The 23,066-nt window shown below is 42.1% G+C and overlaps 1 protein-coding gene across 1 annotated transcript; it reads right to left on the bottom strand.

Moving 5' to 3' along the window:
• Positions 1-318: 318 nt before the first annotated feature.
• Positions 319-18,668, bottom strand: LOC145353082 (F-box only protein 40-like). The gene is made up of 4 exons (XM_080203437.1): positions 18,513-18,668; positions 11,277-11,304; positions 8,184-10,019; positions 319-1,601 (listed from the first exon to the last, which is right to left on the bottom strand). Exons 2-4 carry the CDS (start codon positions 11,277-11,279, stop codon positions 1,368-1,370), a joined length of 2,073 nt encoding a protein of 690 aa, XP_080059563.1. The 5' UTR covers positions 11,280-11,304; positions 18,513-18,668; the 3' UTR covers positions 319-1,367.
• Positions 18,669-23,066: the final 4,398 nt, after the last annotated feature.

Consider the following 23,066-nt stretch of genomic DNA (forward strand, 5'->3'; position numbering starts at 1 on the left):
GCCACCTCAGACCTCTGGTTTTAATAAAGGTGGGACATGGCACAGATGATCAATCGCACTCAAGAGGTGAGTTAGTCTTTAAAACATTAAGGAGGTTGTATACCTCCATTTTAACAGGTTTCTGTTTTCAAACTCCCATTGGTAAGATTTGCCAGATCTTGAGAAACCCATCAGGAGCCAAGGAGGGTTCTATCCATGAGGAAAGTGTCTTTAGAGCACTGTTTCTGGACCAGGAGGAGCGAGAGAGTTTCTTTCAAGTACAATAAACTAACCCTGTAGATAGATATCACCCTACACCCCTCCCCCCCCGCTCCCCCACTGAGATCTGCAATATCACACCTCACCATCTCCCTCACAGCATAATCATTGTCTCCATAAAGACTAACATTCCCAAACTCCACAACGTCTTCACTCCCCTTGCCCTCAGACATGATCTCTCTCCCCCGCCATCACTAAACCTATTTCCAGACTTTCTGAACAGACACACACACACAGCTGGCCCAACTGGCAAAAATAAATCAAACACGGCCTGAAATTAAAACCGCAGGATGTTGAGGAAAACTCACATCATGCACTTCCATAATTCCTCACCCCCCAACCCCCGCCATCCCCACACCACCTCCAGTCTTAGAAGGGAGCGTCATAATATTTCAGTATTGCTATGACAAATGAACTTTAAAAAAAACTTTTATTTTCATGTTAATACAGCAGACATGTTATTAAGTAAAAGAGTTTTAGATCTTTGTTATGCTACCACTTCACAATTTCTCAGCCAAAAACAGAGGCAATCAGGAGAGAATCATTTTGCTCCCAGGCTTCTGGCCATATTCTGTAGACAACCACAAGAAGATTGAGTTATCTCCCTTTCCATGACAGCATCATCCACAATCCACCTTGGTGAGAACTGCAGCAACACCATTCACCAACAGGGGTGAAGCCTGTTGACAGATTCGCGTACTGTGCTAAAAATACTATACTTTTTACATTTCCAACATGAAATGATCTGATCATAATCAAATCCTGACCTTAAAACCAGTAAGTAGATTATTCTCATGTTTCTATTTATTCTTGCAACCACGTCACATATCTCTCAAATACAAGTCTGGTTTTGAACTATTTTTATCTATCCTGCCTTATTGCTCAAATGTAAGCTGTAGTCTTGAGTCAAATGTATATCATGCTACAATTTTGTCATTCCTCTCCCGTTTACGTGGCAATTAAAACACAACTCTCAAAAAGGGTGTACAGTAATAGAATTAAAATACAAATATTCTAGCTGGCCTAAATGTAAGCAACATGCCACAAATTTATTAATGACATTGAATAAATGAATGAAACAATAACATCAGGATCAAAACACTGAAACTTTATACAATCAGACTGGAAAATCTATTTGCTGCTTTTTTCTTGCTAAACATATTCACAAGGTTCATTTTCTCTTTTTTGGATTCTGGAGACTTGCACATGTCGATGAGAGCAACAGGCTTTGATTTACTCTCTGTCACGTAATAGGAACAGGTTTTCAGATGTTCTGCCATGCTGGGGCTGTCATTAAACCTCCAGTTGTTAACAGTAGAGAAAACAGAGCTGAACTGCCATTTCTGAAATGAAAGGAAAGGAGGTCAGAGTCTTATAAATTCCAATTGATTGGTGCTACTTGGGTTCTGACACAAGGTTCAGATGCAGAAATAAACTCTGTGAGGCAAAGGTGTTCCAGATGTGATCTAATGTGACTTTTTCATTTCAGTTGATGTGAAACTCCTTTTTGGCCATGCTCTAAGAAACATTGACATTTTAGGATGTGATGTCAGTGCAAAGCCAAATGGGATTTCCTAAAGGAGGTGGTCTCATTATATTTAGACTCAGTTGAGTCCATTATATTTGGACTCAATTAGACTCCATGAGATTGAATTTTCACTTATATCAGCATAGTCCAGGCAGAATTGGTCAAAACAGCTGAAAGGATGGTTGAATTTTAAATGCGAATTACACCCAAAACCACGCATGCTCACATTTCCCGTGATCTTTTAGACTAGTTCAACAATCAGTTCGCCCCAATCAGATCCCACCAACAAAACTATCCATGTCACCAAGTCGATGTCGCAATGTTCCGCTACAAGTTCTAAAGAAGATTCTTTAAATGGTGCTCATTTTCTCAGATGAATTCGCAAGTTTTAAAAATATTTTCATGTCATAAATGGCTCAGAACAATGCCATGCATTTACCCTAGCTCGTCTCCCTGACACTAAGGGCAATTTAGCTTGGCCAATCCACCTAACCTGCACATCTTTGGACGGTGGGAGGAAACTGGAGCACCCGGAGGAAACCCATGTAGACACTGGGAGAACATGCAAACTCCACACAGTCAGTGACCCAAGCCAGGAATCAAACCTGGGTCCGTGATGCTGTGAGGCAGCAGTGCTAATCACTGTGCTGATGGAAGTTGAGTTTCCATTATCATTGTTGGCAACGATGGCTCTGAAGTCATTTTCGGTGATTTTAAATGGCATCACTCAAAACTGGAGGACCAGACATCCTCCTAAAAATGCTTACTTTTGTTGATAAAGTTTATTTATTAGTCACAAGTAAGGCTCGCATTAATACTGCAGTGAAGTTACTGTGAAAATATCTTAGTTGCCACACTGATGTCTGCTCAGGTCAATGCACCTAACCGGCACGTCTTTCAGACTAAACCGGAACCCCTGGAGGAAACCCATGCAGACATGGGGAGAACGTGCAAACTCCACACAGATAGTGACCCAAGCCAGGAGTTGAATCCAGTTCCTGGCGATGTGAAGCAGCAGTGCTAACCACTGTGCTATTATGCCATCCCATCAACCCTTTTCAGCTTTATTACTGAAATAGTGCAGCCAGGTCAATGCTCTTAAATATATCAAGGAATACTAATCATGTTATATTAAGCTGCCCCATTTGGTGAAATCGATGCCTGTCCATTAACAATTACATTGAGGAAGTGCTACTCCATTGAAAATTTTATGCTTGTGATTATACAAATTATTTCCTAAGTGGTGCAATTTCAAGTGCATTTGGGCAGGATTGTTGATCAGAAAAACCTACCTTCAGAAGTTTAACATTAGCACATAGGCAACACCAACTTGTACAGATGTGAACCATTATTATGTGAATGCACCAGTAGACCAGAATTTATGAATCTAATTTGTAGCATCTACTAATGGAAGGCATATGGGATACTTGCTTTTATTAGCTAATGCATTGAGTATAAGAGTAGGGAGGTTATGATCGAACTGTGTGCAGTTCTGGTCCTCACATTATAAGAAGGACGTGATTGCACTAGAAAGGGTGCAGAGGAGATTCACCAGGATGTTGACTGGGCTGGAGCATTTCAGCTATGAAAAAAGGCTGCTTAGGCTGGGTTGTTTTCCTGTGAGCAGAGGAAGTTCAAAATTATGAGGGACATAGAAAGGGTAGCTAGGAGGGAACTCTTCCTCTTAGCAGTGGGGTCATGAACCGGAGGCACAGATTTAAGATAAGGGGCAAGGGATTTAAGGAAAAGCATTTTCACCCAATGTATGATGGGCATCTGGAACTCACTGTCTGAAAGGATGGTAGAGGCAGGAAACCCCACAACATTTATGAAGCATTTAGATCAGCACTTGAAACATCGTAGTATACAAAGCTATAGACCAAGTGCTGGAAAACAGGACTAGAATCGAGAGGTGTTTGGTGGCCCGAGCAGACACGAAGATCCAAAGGGCTTCTTTTTGTGCCATAAAACTCAATGCCTTTCTGATTCTAAACCGCCTTGCAGCTTTGGCAGCTGAGAGGATAAGCTAGAGAGCTGCTGACCAATCTCCCCTAACGCTGTTTGACAGCCAGCTGCAAGCAGCAACGTAGGATCAAGAGTTAACCGTCTCTTTGGTGGCATTAGTGCCTTCCTGTTGTGAAGCAAATGTGAACACATAGGAAAATCAATACTATGAATCCCTTGGCTGCTGCTACGGTTCAACATAAGATATTCTCAGAATCTTGAAGGAACAGGGTGAAATTTAAATCAAAAACAAGAGTTTAAGCACATATAAACAAGACCTCCCAAAAGTAGTGGTATTACCAGCAATTCTCTAGTAGTGTTGGCTTGTGTACCGAAAGTGTAGTAGCCACAATTGTATTGATCAAGAATTTGAAGGAATGGTTAGAAAACTCAAAATATTGCCAACAATGATAATGGAAACTCCACTTCCATCAGCACAGTGATTAGCACTGCTGCCTCACAGCATCAGGGACCCAGGTTCGATTCCTGGCTTGGGTCACTGACTGTGTGGAGTTTGCATGTTCTCCCAGTGTCTACATGGGTTTCCTCCGGGTGCTCCAGTTTCCTCCCACAGTCCAAAGATGTGCAGGTTAGGTGGATTGGCCAATCTAAATTGTCCTTAGTGTCAGGGAGACTAGCTAGGGTAAATGCATGGCATTATAGGGATATGGCCTGGCTGGGATGGTGATCTGTGTAGATTCAATGGGCCGAATGGCCTCTTCCTGCACTGCAGGATTCTATGATTCTATACCATGCTATAGGATCATAGAATCCTACAGTGCAGAAGGAGACCATTCTGGCGACTAGGAGATTTTCACAGTAACTTAATTGCAGTGTTAATGTAAGTCCACTTGTGACTAAAAATGAACTTTTTAATTTAACCTGATTAATTCAATAAATTGAGGGGTCTAATGATCAAGTTCCTGAAACAGTAAACCTATTCTGCCAAGCTATGTGACAGATCGAAACTCACCATGATAGTTTTTGAATTTTAATCCAGTTTTTTTATAAATAGGGCAGTAAAAATATCAATATATAGTATGAATCTAACAAATAAGCTGTTGGAATGTTGCAAAAATCCAACAGATACATTGATTTTTTTTTCAGGAATCCTTATGCTATCTGGTTTATATATATGACACCATCCCACACCAACACGGCTGACTCTTATCTGTCTTCTGAAGTAGTTTAGCAAATCACTCCATCTCTCAAGAGAGAAAATGCTAGAAAATCTCAGCAGGTCTGGCAGCATCTGTAAGGAGAGAAAAGAGCTGACATTTCAAGTCCAGATGACCTTCAATTCATCAGTAGTCTCGAGTTTATGAATCTAACTTGCAACATCTGCTAATGGAAGGCATGTGGGATACTTACGTTTATTAGCTGATGCATAGAGTGTAAGAGTAGGGAGTTATGATGGAGCTATATAAAACATTCATTAGGCCACAGCTGGAGTACTGTGTGCAAACTCATCTGGACTCAAAATGTCAGCTCTTTTCTCTCCTTACAGTTGCTGCCGAACCTGCTGAGATTTTCTAACATTTTCTCTTTTGGTTTCTGATTCCAGCATCTGCAGTAATTCGCTTTTACTCCATTTCTCAAGGTGAGCAACAAACATTGGTCTTGTCAGCAATGTCCACATCCTGAAAAAGAACAATAATGGTCCAGGTTCCACAGTCAGCAGTAAATGTGCAGCACTCAAAGTTCCTTACACTTTGACCTGCTCACAGACTGTTCCTTGGATTTTGAGAAGAAACGTATGGTCATTGGGGGTTGGATACAGCACCACGTCCACTGCAGGGGATCTGGAACCCAGGTGAACAGGGCAAACAAGTGTGCCCCTTCAACCAATGAGACTGAAGAACCCTTAATGAAACATGCAGAGTTTTAACATTTAATTCAATGTAAAATCATGTTCAGGAACCAAAATAAAGAGATCAATAGATGGAATTAAGAGAAACAACTCTCCAACAATGATTCAACCTGAAAGAATGAGACCTGGCCCTTGTAATTTTCAGAGTTTGCTTGACAGTAATTAACACTTGACATTACCTTAAAATTCACACCCTTGAAAGAACAAGCTATAACATTTTATGGAGTGTTCATATAAGTACGGCAACTTCATGCACTTACATGTATGATAATGCCAAGTCTATCAGCGGTGGTGGTCTAGAGGTATTATCTCTAGACTATTAATCTAGAAATGTTCTGGGTTTGAATCCCAGCATGGCAGGTGGTGGAATTTGAATTCAGGTAAAAAAAAATTGGAATTAATTATTTACTGATGACCACAAATGATTATTGGAAAAAACCCATCTCGTTCATCAGTGTCCTTAAGGGAAGGAAATCTGCCACCCTTATCTGGTATAGCCTACATGTGACTCTAGAGCCACATCAATGTGACTGACTCTCAACCACCCTCTGGCAACTAGGGATGGGCAATAAATGCTTGCCAGCCAGTGAAGCTCGTGTCCCACGAATGAATAAAAAAGAATTAGTGGGTGAGGAGGTAAATCAGATAGTAACTGATTCCACATTTTACTGCATATGTCCAATTTACTCCATAATAATGGTAATGTTGGCCTAATCAATATTCATATTTCAAATCCAGATCCCCAATAAGATCCTATTCATTATACTTGGCATCCAGCACCATTATTATAGATTTTCCCTCACTAGTCTATTTTACCAGACCAATGGTAGAACAGATTGTCCATCATTCTTTCGAAGGACATGAGCCCATAAAAAGCCAATTATTCGTTTTGAAATGGTTTAATGTATTATCAGAAATGTTGTTTCTGCTTTGTTATCACTTGGTATGAATTAAACAAGCTGAGGGAATGCATGATCAACAGACTGAACTACCCCGAGTACCATGAGTTGCTATTTCCAGATTTAGTAACAGTGCAATCAGGGATAAGTTATTTTTAAACTGTGGCAATGTAGAGATTGAAGAGAGTTAATGAAGGTCAACATACCATTAATATTTGCTTTGGTAATGGATGACTAATAAAATGGGATCCTCAAATTGTCAGATGTTAATTGTTTGCTTTTTGAAAACTAATTTACTCTCAGGATAAATAATTGCATTTCGGTTTATGAGCATTATTGGTATTTTCATTAATGTTGTGAGGCAGCAGTGCTAACCATTACAACCCCATGCTGCCTGTAAGATAGAAGAGTTGTTTACATGGGACAGATTTCCTGTGGGAATGTTTTGACCTCCTTCTATAACTTAGAGGATTGTTGGAAATCCTGGAAAATAGTCTAAATAGCAATTGATGCCATTTTCCTGTTACTGCCAATTTTACAGAGATTCAAAGAACCCTTACAAAAATTCCTGGCACAAATATATCTCTGCTTTCTCTTCTCCAGTGAGACAGGAAATTGCCACTTTGACCTCTGACTACCTCATGTCCTTTGGTTGGTAGCTACTAACCCCCACTCCCCCGGTAAGGCAAAGATTTCTTGGCAACAAGTCACTGCTGGGACAAATGCAGACTGCATTCTCAATATGATTCTTATAGCTGCACAGAATATAAACCATTGGGAGAGTCATTTGCCATTTAGCCTGTCCTATAATGGATCTATTTTCTGAGTATGTGGAGAAATATATTTCTGCAAGTTGAAGTAAAAAGAAATCAGGGCTGAGTTGTATTAACTTTGAGTAGATTGCCATGTTTGCTTGGAGCCTGGAAGAATTGGCCACATGGAAAATTGAAACTGAGAAGCGGTAATTCTTCTGAAAGAAATAACATCCTGTTAAAAATCACATTGCAATGATTAGATACAATGTTTTGTTTAATGCAAAGATAAGACTATATTTTTGGATTTATTTATATATTAGATTTGAATAGTAGCATATGGCAAAAAATAAAATGTGGAAAGTGCCGTATGTGGATCTAATGAAAGGAAGACTAAGATACTGTTCTGGATGGGCTGAAGTATATTTGCGGAGGCCTTGCTTTGACTTTATCTTAAGCACTGGATGCTATGTGGATGCCAGAAGATTAAAAAAAGCAGGAAATACTCCATAAATGTGTAATAAATAATCAAGATATGTGGCATTAACTGGAAAGATAATAGATTAAATTGATAGATCTGTTTTGAAATTGCCTTTCTGTGCTTAGTTAGTGCAGGTCAATGTGAAGATTGATCAGATTAAATGTTCCTTTTACATACTGTAATTCTCACCCAAGAAGGATTTGGACTCTACCAAAGCTGGAAAATTCCTAATGGTCTCTTTGTTTCTCTGAATTCTTCACTGAATTACATTTAATTAGGTCAAATATAGCTAAACCGGCATCAGTTTCAATTACCTACGCAGGCAGGAGGTTACTGTGCTTTTTTATAATTTTAAAAATTTAAATTAATCAGGTTGTAGAAATATACTTGCCCGTTTTCGAGCTCGCCAAGAAAAGCTTCCAAGTGAGTAACTTTTCTTTTCCCAGACAAGGGAGACCATGCCATGCTCTTGTAGTAGCGTGGAAGAGATCGCATTCATCAACACAGACACCTGGGACAACTGTGCTAGGCTATAGCTGTCCAAGAAGCTTGCAATGTGCCTCAGTATCTCAGATGGAAGTCTGTTCAAGCTAAGTATATTTTTCCCATTATTCCATAGACTGTGATTCCTGTGATTGTGCTGATACAGAACTGCAGGAACATTTGGTTTGATTGCAAATGCATTTTGCTGTTGATTGTAGATAACATTATCTTTCTGCTTGGAGGGGCAGAATCTTTGTTGTGAGTAGGAACAGCCAAGGTAAGCCAGAGGACATCTCTGTACCATCCATCCATTCAGGCCTGACTGAATATCAGCATGCACATTCCGGAAGTGTGATGAATACTCATCTCGCCTGAAGAAATGGTGGCACATAAATGTAAAGGCAGAATTCTGTTTGTTGTACCTTTTTGTGATGCACTCTGTCTGGAGTTGCAGAAACAGACAAGAGGCTTTCTCTGCTGCTACATCGGTCAGAGATACACCACGGACGAAAGGAGCAGAGGGGAAAGAATACGTCTGAGTTGCAAAATCAACGGTTAATCCATCAGTGCCTTTTGTTTCTGATATAGTATGGCCTTTTAATACTTTTTCTAAATAACAAAGCAATGAAATAGCAACTTCGTCATTTTGATGGTCCTCCGCCTCCAGGTCAGAAGTGTCCACGGCTTTGGTCTCCTTTCTGACCTTACTTGACAGTGTTTCTCCCATATGTACTCGCTTGGCACGGTAGCTGGTAGGAACTTTAAATGTGGTGACAGTTTTAACTTGCTGGGCTTCTAGTTTCCCATAAACAAAGTCTTTTTCTCTGGGTGTACATGCACTCATCTGGCCAAATCGAATAAGCATACTACCATGATGCACCAAATACATATTGAATTGTTGTGTACCCAACCGAGTTTCTAGCCTTTCTAAAACTCCTTCCTGCCAAGGAGCTTCGCCTGACACTTCCGACAATGCTAACAAAGGTGGGTCTGACGTACTTGTTTCATTTGCAGTTATACTTTTCTTATTGTTATTAGAGGCTGCTGAACTGTCACCTTCCTGCTTGGATTTAACTTCTGCAGTTTTCTCCTCAGTGGCACAGCCGCCTTTATCTTTACTGAAAATGTGCTCCCAGGTAGAATACATCGCTAAACATTCTTCTTGAGTGAGTTCAGCCTCATCTGCACTGACCTCACCAACTCCATCTTGAAGTGCTGCTGCTCCTGTTTCAAGAATACTCCTATCAAGTGCTTCCTCTTCATTCGAAGCCAAATCATTTTCATCAACTCTCTCAGCCATCTCCGGGAAAAGTTCAGCCATCTTCACTGAATCGAAAAGAACCCTCTGATCTCTCATTGCAGTCCCCCAGTCCAAATCCTCTGGATTCAAGGATTCTTTGACTGCAGTGTCCTTTAACCTTATCTCATCTTCATTCACTGGCCAACGGTTCCATTGCATTGAACAGCACACAATGCTGGCAGGACAGACGCGAAGGTGCTTGGAAAGTTTGTGGCGTGCCATGGAGAATGGGCAGCCAAAGGCAGCATTTAAGCAAGGGACGTGTTCCAGTGGGCACAGTAGTGTATGTTCGTCCTCCTTACACTGGTGAAAAACAGCACCACATTTGGAAGGGCAACTGATAATCAAACAGGATACAGAAGGTTCAAAGGACTTTTTGCAGTGCCGATTATAACATTTTTCACAGTGCTTGTGCAGCCGAGGAGTTAAATTTCTATTTCTGATCTATAGAAGCAAGAAGATATTGCTTTGATTTCATAGGTTTACTTTGTTCACTTACATATTACAGTAAGATGAGTGTGCGTTATATATTTTGTGCATGTAATAATAGACTCGTGTTCTGAATTTGTCTATATCTGTATGCACATGCACTAAAATATAAAGAGTGTATTTATGCACTTGGTTTTACTATAAATCTTTGACTCAATGATGCTATCTAGATTGTAAGAAGCTGTGCTTAACATCCAATATGATTCAGGTGAGTGAGACCAACTGCAATGAAAGATTGAAAATAAGGCCCAAAGTATTGTAATTGTGTGTTTCTGTCTGCATGTCACCACGCAGCCAGCTATCTGTTTGAAATAAGTGAAAAGTGGCATCTGACGGATGAGCAGGAGAACAATTTTGGGTAGCCAGAGAAAAGCTGGTAAATTGTGGGAAGTTTTAGCGAGGGTCCAAAGAAACCTCATGGTATTTAGACATCTCACTAAAAAACTTAATAATGTCTGCAATATCCACCTCTCCCCCAACATTCACCAACCTCTCCACCGGGAAATGCACCAGGAGGGCTTTGGTGTTTGTCATGACCAATATGGACCTGGCATGCTGGATGCTGAGGGTCCAGGGGAGCACCACCAAACCCTCAGCAGAGAGGGGCATCCTCCCCCCTTCACTCAAATAATAAGTCCCATCCCTCCCACCGAACACCATTCAGGCATGAAGGTAACTCAACCCAAACCCCCCCGCAACCCCCTCCCTCCCCATCAGATCCCTACTTAGGCCCCCCTCCTTCCCTCCTCCCCCCTCCATTTAACCCTCTCCCCCTTCAAATCCACCCACCCCCCCCCAACCATGCCCCTACCTCTCAGGCTCTCCCATCCAGCCCCCTCTCCCCTTCAGCCCACCCCACTCAGCACCCCCTGCCCCAGACTACTGCATTCAGCAACCCCACCGCCCACCCCAAGACTCCCCACACAAGCCCACCTTCAGGCCATGCACCTTGGCAACATCAATGGTGCACTGCCCCTGGCACCCTGGCTTGATGCCTTGGGCCCCATGGGTATGGGGGGGCACATCTGCTGAAGAGTAGAAGAAGAGACTAAGGTGAAGTTTATTGATAAGAGCCACAAGACTGTAGTGGTTTGGGCATGGCAGGTAGTGGAAGATTTAAATGTTAATTTCTAAGGGGACATGAACATCTATTATCTGTGAAGAGATTGAGTATTACATTACTATTTGTGACAGTCAAGTTCACATACTTACCATTTTGACTAATCCTCTTTCTTCTCAGCTGAAAGAATAAAATAAATTGCTTTAGATATAATTCAACAAATTTAATGTGCAATAAGTTTCCATAAAATGAATCAATCACAACATTTTGGTTAAAAGTCCAGATAATTGTGCATCAGAGTATGGTTTATGATGTGGGTGAAGCATAATGCAGCGATATAAGTAAATTGAATTAGATGCAATTTTAAATTGATGTAATGAGATGCAGCATAAGTAATAATTGTACTGATTCTAACAGTAATATCAATCGACCTGAGTTTAAGTGTGAGGATCCATTGCAGATTGTCACAATATTTTCCTGGCAACGTGACTTAACCTCAACACCAATAATGTGATGTGTCAGTGTCTGATATTTCATCCTCATGAATTTCTCCATCAGATACAGCTAATTACTGCTGAACTTGGGCAATGTTGTTAGATATAAAATGACATTCAGTGTATTCATATTTCAATAAGATTCTTTAACGCTTGAAAAAGAGGGGAGAAAAAACTACAGCTGTTGGAATTTAAATGTAATTAATAAATTCCACTTTTTTAAAATAAATCTGAAATTAAAACCTAGACTCAGTAACAGTGCCATGAAACTATCATTGTTGTAAAGTTCACCTGATTCACTAATGTCCTTTAGGGAAAGAAAACTGCTGCCTTACTTGGTCTGGCATACATGCGACTCCACTGATCTCGTTGACTCTTAATTGCTCTTAAGAGCAATTAAGAATGGGCAACAAATGTTGATCTTGCTGGCAACATCTATGTCACACGAAACAAAATAAATAGTAAGAAAAGAGCAAATGCGAATGAAAAGGAACACCAAGCAAGTGTTATGACCCCAGCTGATATTAGTACAGGACATGTCAGATCCCAAAGTGAAACCTGGCTTGGTAGAACCTAATTTTGTTTATTTTGTGGAGAACAGTTACTAAACATGTTCACAAGAATCTGTCCTAATACTGTTACACAAAGAACAATTTTTTTTAAGCAATGAAAAATGGACTAAATTACCCTGGACAAAAAGTTTGGAGAAATTTCAATACAGATACCAGAAAATGATTCAAACTCAAGCCACTCATTTAATTCCAGCAACTGTTAGAGACACAAAACCCTAGTGAAAATTTAATACTCTCTCAACACCAAGGTTTCTTGTTTGAATTAGCTCAGTTTCAAACAGTTTTCTTCCACTGGACTGCTGGGCGTTCACTAGATGCTTTTCTTATACTTATTGGGTGAGAGAGAGGTTGATTTGCAATCAAAAACAATTATCCAATTGTTAAAATGTTACTTACAAGACTTAACTTTCATTTGCTAATGTAGCAACATCCTGAAAATCACAGGGAAGTTAAGCCTGAGATATCATTTTTTGGGACAATAATGGCAGAGTAGTGCTAATTGGCCAGTAACTTGTGCCAATTCTCTCACTTCATGGGAAATACCTTCCTTGCTACATGTTGCTGACATGTGTATTAATAACACTCTGTTACATAAGAACATAAGAAATAGGAGCAGGAGTAGGCATCTAGCCCTTCGAGCCTGCCCCGCCATTCAATAAGATCATGGCTGATCTGAAGTGGATCAGTTCCACTTTCCTGCTTTCTCCCCATAACCCTTAATTCCCCTGTCTATCAGAAACCTATCTACCCATGCCTTAAATATATTTAGCGAGGTAGCCTCCACCACTTCAATGGGCAGAGAATTCCAGAGATTCACCACCCTTTGAGTGAAGAAGTTCCTCCTCAACTCTGATCTAAACTGCACCACCCCCCCCTTATCTTGAGGCTGTGTGTCTAGTCCTGCTATCCTTTCTAAGCAGGAAGAATCTCTCTACCTCTACCCTATCCATCCCCCTCATCATCTTTCAAAATATAAAATAAAATTCTAGAAGCTTCCACAGGAACATTGTCCATGTTTGAAGTTATGTATAGGACATCGCTCACTGACTATGACACATGTCTCAATCTCTCCTCTCAGTGATCCCCCCTCAGCCTTCTAAACTCCAGCATTGTTTAGATATTTTTCCCCAAAAACATAAATCAGGTCCATTGCAAGCATAGAAAGGAGAAAAAATATAAGGCAGAGGGAAGGAAAGAGAATGAGAAAGAGAATAAGAGGCAATGAGAGAAGAAAATATACTTAAAATGATAAAAGGTAAAATGAGTGTGAGAAATGATCAATGAGAAGCAGAGAAAAGAATTAGAGAGGGAATGAGTGAAAGGTAGTGATGAGTACTGCCTAAGTATATAATTTTAAGTAAAATAATAGAAACTAAATGGCCTACATATTCCTCTTCACTGCTGATTGGGAATCCCTTGCACCAGATCCTTGGCCATTTTGCCCTATCGAATTTGTCTCTACCAGCTGTGACTTTCAGAGGAAGCCCCATCCCTAAATGAGATGGTAATTTCAGAATAACATTAATTGTGTTATTTTCCACCTGACCATTAAGCACATCTACATGAAACAGGCTTCCAGTGAAAAAAACACAGCCGTTGGTTTAAATAGCCCAGTAGCTATTTTAAAAGAACATAACATAAGAACATAAGAAATAGGAGCAGGGGTAGGCCATCTGGCCCTTCGAGCCTGCCCCACCATTCAATAAGATCATGGCTGATCTGTTGTGGCTCAGTTCCACATTCCCGCCCTCTCCCCATAACCCTTAATCCCCTCTCTTATCAAAAACCCATCAACCCGCGTCTTAAAAATATTTAGCGAGGTAGCCTCCACCACTTCAACGGGCAGAGAATTCCAGAGATTCACCACCCTTTGAGTGAAGAAATTCTTCCTCAACTCCGTTCTAAACCGCCCCCCCCTTTATCTTGAGGCTGTGCCCCCTAGTCCTACTGTCCTTTCTGAGCGGGAAGAGTCTCTCCACCTCTATCCTATCCATCCCATTCATCATCTTATACGTCTCAATGAGATCTCCCCTCATTCTTCTAAACTCTAACGAGTACAAGCCTAGTTTATTCAGCCTCTCCTCATAGCTCAACCCCCTCAACTCCGGCATCAGCCTAGTAAACCTCCTCTGCACTCCCTCCAAGGCCAAAATATCCTTGCGTAAGTACAGCGCCCAAAACTGTACACAGTACTCCAGCTGCGGCCTCACCAATGCCCTATATAGCCGCAGCAAGACCTCCCTACTTTTATATTCAATCCCCCTCGCTATGAAGGCCAGCATCCCATTCGCCTTCCTGACCACCTGCTGCACCTGCAAGCTGGGTTTTTGCGACTCATGCACAAGGACCCCGAGGTCCCTCTGCACCGTCGCCTGCTGCAGTTTTTCTCCACGTAAGTAATAATCCTTCCTACCATTATTCCTACCAAAGTGGACCACCTCGCACTTGCCAACATTAAATTCCATTTGCCAGTTCCTGGCCCATTCGCCCAGCCTATCTAGATCCTTCTGTAGACTCTCCACACCCTCCGAACGTTTGTTTCGCAGCTGATTTAAATCATTGTTTTTCATCTCTGTTACTTGATTCACTATCTCGGGGAATTGGTGGCATAGTGATATAGTCACTAGATTAGTAATCCAGAGACCTGGGGTAATACTCTGTAGACCCATTTTCAAATCCCACCATGTTAAATTCAATAAAAAAATCTAGAATTAAAGACTAATGATGACCATGAAACCATTGTTGATTGTTGTGAAACCCAATCTGGTTCACTGATGTCCTTTAGGGGTGGAAATCTACTATCTGCCTCACATGTGACTCCAGGCCCAAAACAATGGGGCTGACTCCTAAATGCCCTCTGAAAGACACTCATGTCAAGGGCTTCTTCACAGCCTCAATGTTAATGACCTCCCATTCTGACAATTCCCCTCCCCCATTCTTCTTTTAGAAAAGAAGGGCAGGCTAGCGAGAGAGCATAGAAAGCATGTAGCACCCACCTGCCAATGCACACACTGAGAGGAGAGATTGAGACATGTGTCATAGTCAGTGAGCGCATGTCCTATACATAACTTCAAACATGGACAATGTTCCTGTGGAAGCTTCTAGAATTTTATTTTATATTTTGAAAGTAGACAATCACACGTCTAAGATGGCTGCCATGAGTCTTCAAAACAGACCATCACAAGTCAGTTTCAAATTAAATCATAGTGAATGGAAATGCCCACATAACACCCCTCTGGAATTCATACATTTATATGGTTTGTTCTTCACTTTTAGGTTCTATATCTCCGAGCTTGCAACTTAACAGAAGAGAGCAACGAGACAAGTTATCTACAAGTGTGAAAGACCACTATCTCTCTCCTATTGTGTGGTGATGACTCTGGACTTCCGATATAGGTCATATGACCGAAACTGGCTCAAGTTAACAATTTTATTTAAAGACCAAGAGGTGTCAGGGCACTCTAGGGGAAACATTGAAAGAAACAGCAGCTGCAGCAAAGGCTATATTTGCCTTTAAGAACCTAGACACTGTAAAGTATTTAAAAAACTTCCTGTCTGATTCCTAAATCCAAGTCCACCATTATTATAAAATATTAGACCTCATTACAAGTGCTTAACTTAATGACCTGCTGAACATTGATCTCTTTCCAGGGCATCCTAAAATAATCCCAATATATCATAGGATCATAGAATCTCTGGTCCATGCCGACCAAAATGCCCATCTAAGCTAAACCCATTTGCCTGCATTTGGCCCATATCCCTCAAAACCTTTCCTATCCATGTATCTGTCCAAATGCCTTTTAAATGTTGTCAATGTCCCTGCTTCAACCACTTCCTCCAGCAGCTCATTCCACGTATGTACCACCCTCTGTGTAAAAAAAAAGTTGCTCCTCAGATTCCCATTAATTCTTTTCCCTCTTTCCCTATCAGACTCCGATTACCTGAACTCATCTGAAGTACAATTCAAGAGTGCAAAAGACTTCTTTCTTCACCAGGCTCAGCACAGTGGCACAGTAGTTACGGGCAGCACGGTGGCACAGTGGTTGGCACTACTGCCTCACAGCATCAGGGACCCAGGTTCAATTCCCAGCCTTGATCACTATCTGCATGTTTTCCCTGTTTCCCAGGTTTCCTCTGGGTGCTGAGGTTTCCTTCCACAGTCCAAAAGATGTGCAGGTCAGGTGGATTGGCCATGCTAAATTGCCCCTTAGTGTCAGGGGGACTGGCGAGGGTGGATGCATGAGGTAATGGTGTGGGGCCTGGGGGTCAGTGCAGACTCAATGGGCCGAATGGCCTTCTTCCGCACTGTAGGGTCCTATGATCTATAATCAAGTTTGAATTCCTACAACTAGATAAACATGGGAACAATGGTTGCAACTTGTAAAAATACTGTATTCTTATTAATTGTAATTTTTTTCTTGATTGTGTGTCTGTTTGACTGCTGAGTGATTGGCATAACATTTAGATTCAGGTTGAATGCATGAATAAATACTTAACTTTTAAAACACATAAAACTGCTGGTTATTTAAATTGACTGCATGTCAAAGAGGACTAAGAAACACGCCAATCTACTTTTCCAAGAACACCCTTTTCATGGACATTAAGAGAAGGGAATTCAGTTTATCTCTCCTCCAAGTAATGCAGTCTTACTTTCACAAAAGTGATGCCTGTAGTTGCATAAACGTGGCAAACTGGAATTAACAATCTCAGTATGACCACTGAAGCATTTATTTTCATTTATTTGGATAACAATCTTAATTGCATGGAGACTGGAAGCAACAACTCACTCCAATTTGACTCTTGCATCCTTAATGCCTGGCCCTGTAAACTGATACAGGATTTTAAATCCTGCATCAGAAAGCAATTTTCCTTCCCTAATATTAACAAAACTCCAATGAACAGCATTGAAAGTATTCAGAGTTTGCAAATATAATTTAAAGTTAAAACTTTAATATAGTTTATGTAGGTGGGAATAGTGAAGTTCTGGCAATTCTGGGTGGCATGGTGGCACAGTGGTTACCACTGCTGCCTCACAGCACCAGGGTCCCAGGTTCAACTTGTCCACAGGTCACTGCCTGTGTGGAGTCTGCACATTCTCCCTGTGCCTGCGTGGGTTTCCTCCAGGTGCTCCAGTTTCCTTCCACAGTCCAAAGATGTGCGGGTTAAGTGGATTGACCATGATAAATTGACCCTTAGTGTCAAGGGGACTAGCTGGGGTAAATGTACAGGGTTATGGGGAAAGGGCCTGGGTAGGATTGTGGTTGGTGCAAACTCGATGGGCCAGATGGCCTCCTTCAGCACTGTAGGATTCTGTGATTCTAATTGTGTGACTAAAGTAAACCCAGGCTGATATGTCAAATCATATTAATAATCAAAACATCTTGCATGTAATGCGAGAACAAAACACTGCAGATGGTGGAAATGTGAAACAAAAACAGAAAATATTGGCAATACTCAGCATCTGTGGAGATAGAAACAGAGTTAACATTTCAGGCTGATAACCTTGAAAAGGTCAATGACCTGAAATGTTAACTGTTTCTCTCTCTCAACAAATGCTGCTGGATCAACTGAGTACTTCCAGCACCTTTTGTTTGTATTGCATTACATTGCTTGTGGTTTGTGAAACTATCTATTAGTGATAGTATTTTTTGGTGTATTAGATTTAAAACTGTCACTTTTCCTCAGTTCATCAGCTTTGAAAAACAAGGCCACTCTGATTTTAATCAAAGCCCCAGTAAACATGAGCACTTCTTGTTTGTTACATGCAACGTTTCATTGCCTCATGTTGATTATTCAAAACATATCTTAGGAGCTAGTGTGCAATATTATAGATTTATTTCCATTATAATGTGCACTCCAGTAAAAAATATGTGAGACACCATCTGACTCATATGGTTTCAAGGACTAAAGGATCTTAAAAACAATATTTTGTAAGAGTTAATCAAGTAAAGGAACAAAACTTTTGGAGTGTTAGACCTGAACTCTTGGCAAATTTGCACATACAAGTCCAACTTTGCATATAAATAAATATACATACTCCTTTGCAGAGCAATATGTTTTAAAAAGATGTAACTTTAAAAATCCTTTTATTTCTCAGTTTTTTTCAATTTGCAGATTTTATTTGATAAGGACCTAAGTTTCAATTTGTGTTTTGTTACTGAGATTTTCTGGATCATAAGATCCATTTGGTCTAACAGCACCGACAGGGTGTTGAATGCTTTGGCTGAATGATCAACTTAATAAGCAGCACATGTATTTAAATCTATACTTCATACAAACAAAAAGAGTGTTAAAGCAACACTGGAAACAAATCCAAACTTACTTTTAATGAGGCCAAGAACAATGTTGTTGTTGAGTTTAGTCTTCCCTTCTCAGATCTGAAAACTGCACATGCCCGGCTCGAGGAGGTCACATTTATATTTAGAATAAACGTGTTTGGTTTTAAAAATAAACTGAATTGGAGCTTTTGGAATGAGGTAAGTGATATTTGGGATCCTACCAAAGCAACAAATCATTAATGTCCAAAACATTGCAATTTCTTTTCTTGTTAAAATACAAAACTCTTTTAGTCATTACCCAAGATATTGGATAACAAATGTCTCCCACGTAAGTTGAAGGTCAGTGCATGTACGGAAAGATTTTTGCACTTCAAAGCAATACCTGTTTAAAGTTTATTTATTAGTGTCACAAGTAGGTTTACATTAATGAAGTTACTGTGAAAATCCCCTGGCACAATGGTTAGCACTACTGCCTCACAGCATCATGGACCCAGGTTTGATTCCCGGTTCGGGTCACTGTCTGTGTGGAGTCTGCACATTCTTCCCTTGTGGCATAAGGCAATGTCAAACTCACAGAACAACTTTTATTGGAAAAGTATTTTGATTTTGTTTCTTTAGCTGTGAGGGCCCACTGTCTATCTACAGTTACGGTAGCACAGTGGTTAGCACTGCTACTTCCCAGCTCCAGGGATCTGGGTTTGATTCCCGGCTTGGGTCACTGTCTGTGTGGAGTTTGCACATTCTCCTCGTATCTGTGTGGTTTTCCTCCGGGTGTTCTGTTTTCCTCCCACAGTCCAAAGATGTGCGGGTTAGGTTGATTGGCCATGCCAACATTTCTCCTTGGTGTTCTGAGGTGCGTAGGTTAGAGGGATTAGCGGGTAAATATGTAGGGATGTGGGGGTAGGGCCTAGGTGGGATTGTGGTCGGTGCAGACCCCATGGGCCAAATGGCCTCTTTCTGCATGGCAGGATTTCTATGATTCGATCCCCAACTTCTGCCAATGCTTTGAACTGATTACAAAAATGGGTAATAGGATTACTGAAAGTGAAAGCATTGCATAGTGGCCCAAATCAATTCAATACCGTGCAGTGAAAACAGAAAATGCTGGAAACACTGAGTAGGCCTGGCAGCATCTGTGTAGAGAGAAACAAACCTAGCTTTTCAGGGCTACATGCCTTTTCATCAGTATTATTTAAGACTAAACTTACGGGCCCAATTCTCCCATTGTGACGTGCACGTTTTTTTGGCACGTCGGGTTGGGTGATGCACGTTGGCCATTTCATGGGTTCCCTACAAGCATCTTCGACCCATGCACATCTCCCAACAAGAAAAATGTAGGGCCGCTGGGACTGCATTGAAAATCAGCATATTACTGATTTGCATCACGAACCATAATTTAGCATGCCATTATTGGGGTCGATATTGATTGGTCGACTCATGTTGGACGCGGTGGGCTTGAGGAAGAGTTCTTGGAATGCTGCCGGGATAGTTTCCTTGAACAGTGTGTGTTGGAGCCAACGAGGGAGCGAGCTATCTTGGATCTGGTGTTATGTAATGAGGCGGGTAGAATTAGGGACCTTGTGGTGAAGGATCCTCTTGGGAAGAGTGATCATTGTATGGTGGAGTTTCTGATGCAGATGGAGGAGGAGAAAGTGGGTTCCCGGACACGCGTCCTTTGTTTGAACAGAGGGGAGTACGGTAGGATGAGAGAGGAATTGGCGAATGTTGATTGGGGGAGCGCGTTGGAAGGTAGGTCTGCTGAGGAACAGTGGAGGATCTTTAAGGATATCTTTCTTGGTGCTCAGCATAAATTTATTCTGATGGTTAAAAAGGATCGTAGGAGGAGAGATAATCAGCCGTGGATAACGAAGGAGGTAAAGGAAAGTGTTAAATTAAAAGTGGATGCGTTTAGAGTAGCTAAGAGTAGTGGGCGAGAAGAGGATTGGGAGAGGTTTAAATGTCAACAAAGAATGACAAAGAAGTTGATAAAGAAGGGCAGGATAAACTATGAAGCTGGGCTAGCGCTTAATATAAAAAAGGATAGCAAGAGTTTTTATAAATACATAAAAAGGAAGAGGCTGGCTAGGGTGAACGTTGGACCCTTAGAGGATGAGAGGGGGGACTTAGTGGTAGGGGATGGGGAAATGGCTGAGGCCTTGAATAACTTTTTTGTTGCGGTCTTCACGGAGGAGGACGTGAATAATTTGCCGGGTGTTAGCGATGGAAAGATGGTAGGAGTGGAGGGCCTGAATGACATTATTGTTACTAGAGAGGCGGTGCTCGACAGACTGGAGGGACTGATTGTGGACAAGTCCCCAGGACCGGATGGAATGCATCCAAGGGTTCTGAAAGAAATGCCGGAGGTGATAGTGGATGCCTTGGTGATTATTTTCCAAACGTCGCTGGATTCCGGGGAAGTGCCAGAAGATTGGAAAACGGCTAATGTTACGCCATTGTTCAAGAAGGGTGGCAGGCAAAAGGCGGGGAATTATAGGCCAGTTAGTTTAACGTCTGTTGTAGGAAAATTGTTAGAATCCATGATCAAGGGGAAAATAGCGAGGCATCTTGAGGAGAATTGTTTGGTAGAGCAGACGCAGCATGGTTTCGTTAAGGGGAAGTCGTGTCTGACGAATTTATTGGAGTTCTATGAGGATGTGTCTAGGGCGGTGGATAGAGGAGAGCCGGTGGATGTGGTGTTTCTTGATTTTCAGAAGGCGTTTGACAAGGTGCCGCAGAAGAGGTTATTACAGAAGGTCGGGGGCATGGAGTTGGGGGTAGGGTGTTAGCGTGGATAGAGGATTGGCTGTCAAATAGGAGGCAGAGAGTGGGGGTCAATGGGTGCTATTCGGATTGGCGGTTGGTGACTAGTGGAGTGCCCCAGGGGTCGGTGCTGGGGCCTCAGCTATTTACCATTTATATAGATGATCTGGAGGAGGGAACCGAGTGTATGGTGTCGCAATTCGCTGATGACACCAAGATTGGTGGAACAGCAAATTGTGCGGAGGGTGTGGAGAGTCTGCAGAAGGATCTAGATAGGCTGGGCGAATGGGCCAGGAACTGGCAAATGGAATTTAATGTTGGCAAATGTGAGGTTGTCCACTTTGGTAGGAATAATGGTAGGAAGGACTATTACTTACGTGGCGAAAAACTGCAGCAGGCGACGGTGCAGAGGGACCTCGGGGTCCTTGTGCATGAGTCGCAAAAACCCAGCCTGCAGGTGCAGCAGGTGGTCAGGAAGGCGAATGGGATGCTGGCCTTCATAGCGAGGGGGATTGAATATAAAAGTAGGGAGGTCTTGCTGCAGCTGTATAGGGCACTGGTGAGGCTGCAGCTGCAGAACTATGTGCAGTTTTGGTCGCTGCGCTTACGCAAGGATATTTTGGCCTTGGAGGGAGTGCAGAGGAGGTTTACTAGGCTGATTCTGGAGTTGAGGGGGTTGAACTATGAGGAGAAGCTGAATAAACTAGGCTTGTACTCGTTTGAGTATAGAAGAATGAGGGGAGATCTCATTGAGACATATAAGATGATGAATGGGATGGATAGATAGAGGTGGAGAGGCTCTTCCCACTCAGAAAGGACAGTAGGACTAGAGGGCACAGCCTCAAGATAAAGGGGGGGCGGTTTAGAACGGAGTTGAGGAGGAAATTCTTCACTCAAAGGGTGGTGAATCTCTGGAATTCTCTGCCCGTTGAAGTGGTGGAGGCTGCCTTGCTAAATATTTTTAAGACGCGGGTTGATAGGTTTTTGATAGGCAAGGGGTTTAAGGGTTATGGAGAGAGGGCAGGAATGTGGAACTGAGACACGACAGATCAGCCATGATCTTATTGAATGGCAGGGCAGGCTCGAGGGGCTAGATGGCCTACTCCTGCTCCTATTTCTTATGTTTCTTATGATACAGCAATTTCCACCCACGTTAGCATCTCCCATCTCTTTGGCGTGACGTCGCTTTGGCGTAAATCAGAGTAGATATATAAAAGTCTCAATCTGGCGTGGCAGCCTTGAACTAGTGAGAGGAGGTAAGTTGTATGAGCGCAGTGCGGGGATTGTTGCAGGCATGCTCTGAAGATGCTTGGTGGCCTTCCTCCTGCTGTCTTCAGGTGCTGGCCCATGGACCAGTGATATCTGGGGTTTGGGGAGAGCTTCTACTTCCTCAGAGCTCTCTCTTCAAGGTGAAGGTCCCTGGAGGAGTCCAGCTCAGCCTTCCCCTTGAGGGCAGCGCTGTAGCTGAGTAGGAGAGAGTCCATGAAGGAGTTCTGCTTAGCCTTCCCCTTGAGGACAATGCTGTAGTTCAGTGAGGGAAGGGCCCCTGCAAGAGTTCTGCTCAGCCTTCCCCTCCAGGTCACTTACCCCAGGGTCTGGTCAGGGGCTGCACTGAGTGCTGGGATTCCAAGGTGAGGGAGGAGTGCAGCATATGTTGACTGAGGCCTAACCAGATGAAGCAGCTGCTGCTCCAAGCCAGGGTGCCAAGATTTAGACATGGACTGCATGGAATCTGCTGTCACTGGGCACCCATCTGGTGCTGATTTGCAGTCTGTCCCTGTCCTGTGACAAGGATCAGCAACACATGCCTGTAACGGATGCTGCAGTTACACACATAG

This window comes from Carcharhinus amblyrhynchos, chromosome 15 (assembly GCF_965287045.1).
Source record: "Carcharhinus amblyrhynchos chromosome 15, sCarAmb.v2.hapA, whole genome shotgun sequence".
NCBI lineage: Eukaryota > Metazoa > Chordata > Chondrichthyes > Carcharhiniformes > Carcharhinidae > Carcharhinus > Carcharhinus amblyrhynchos.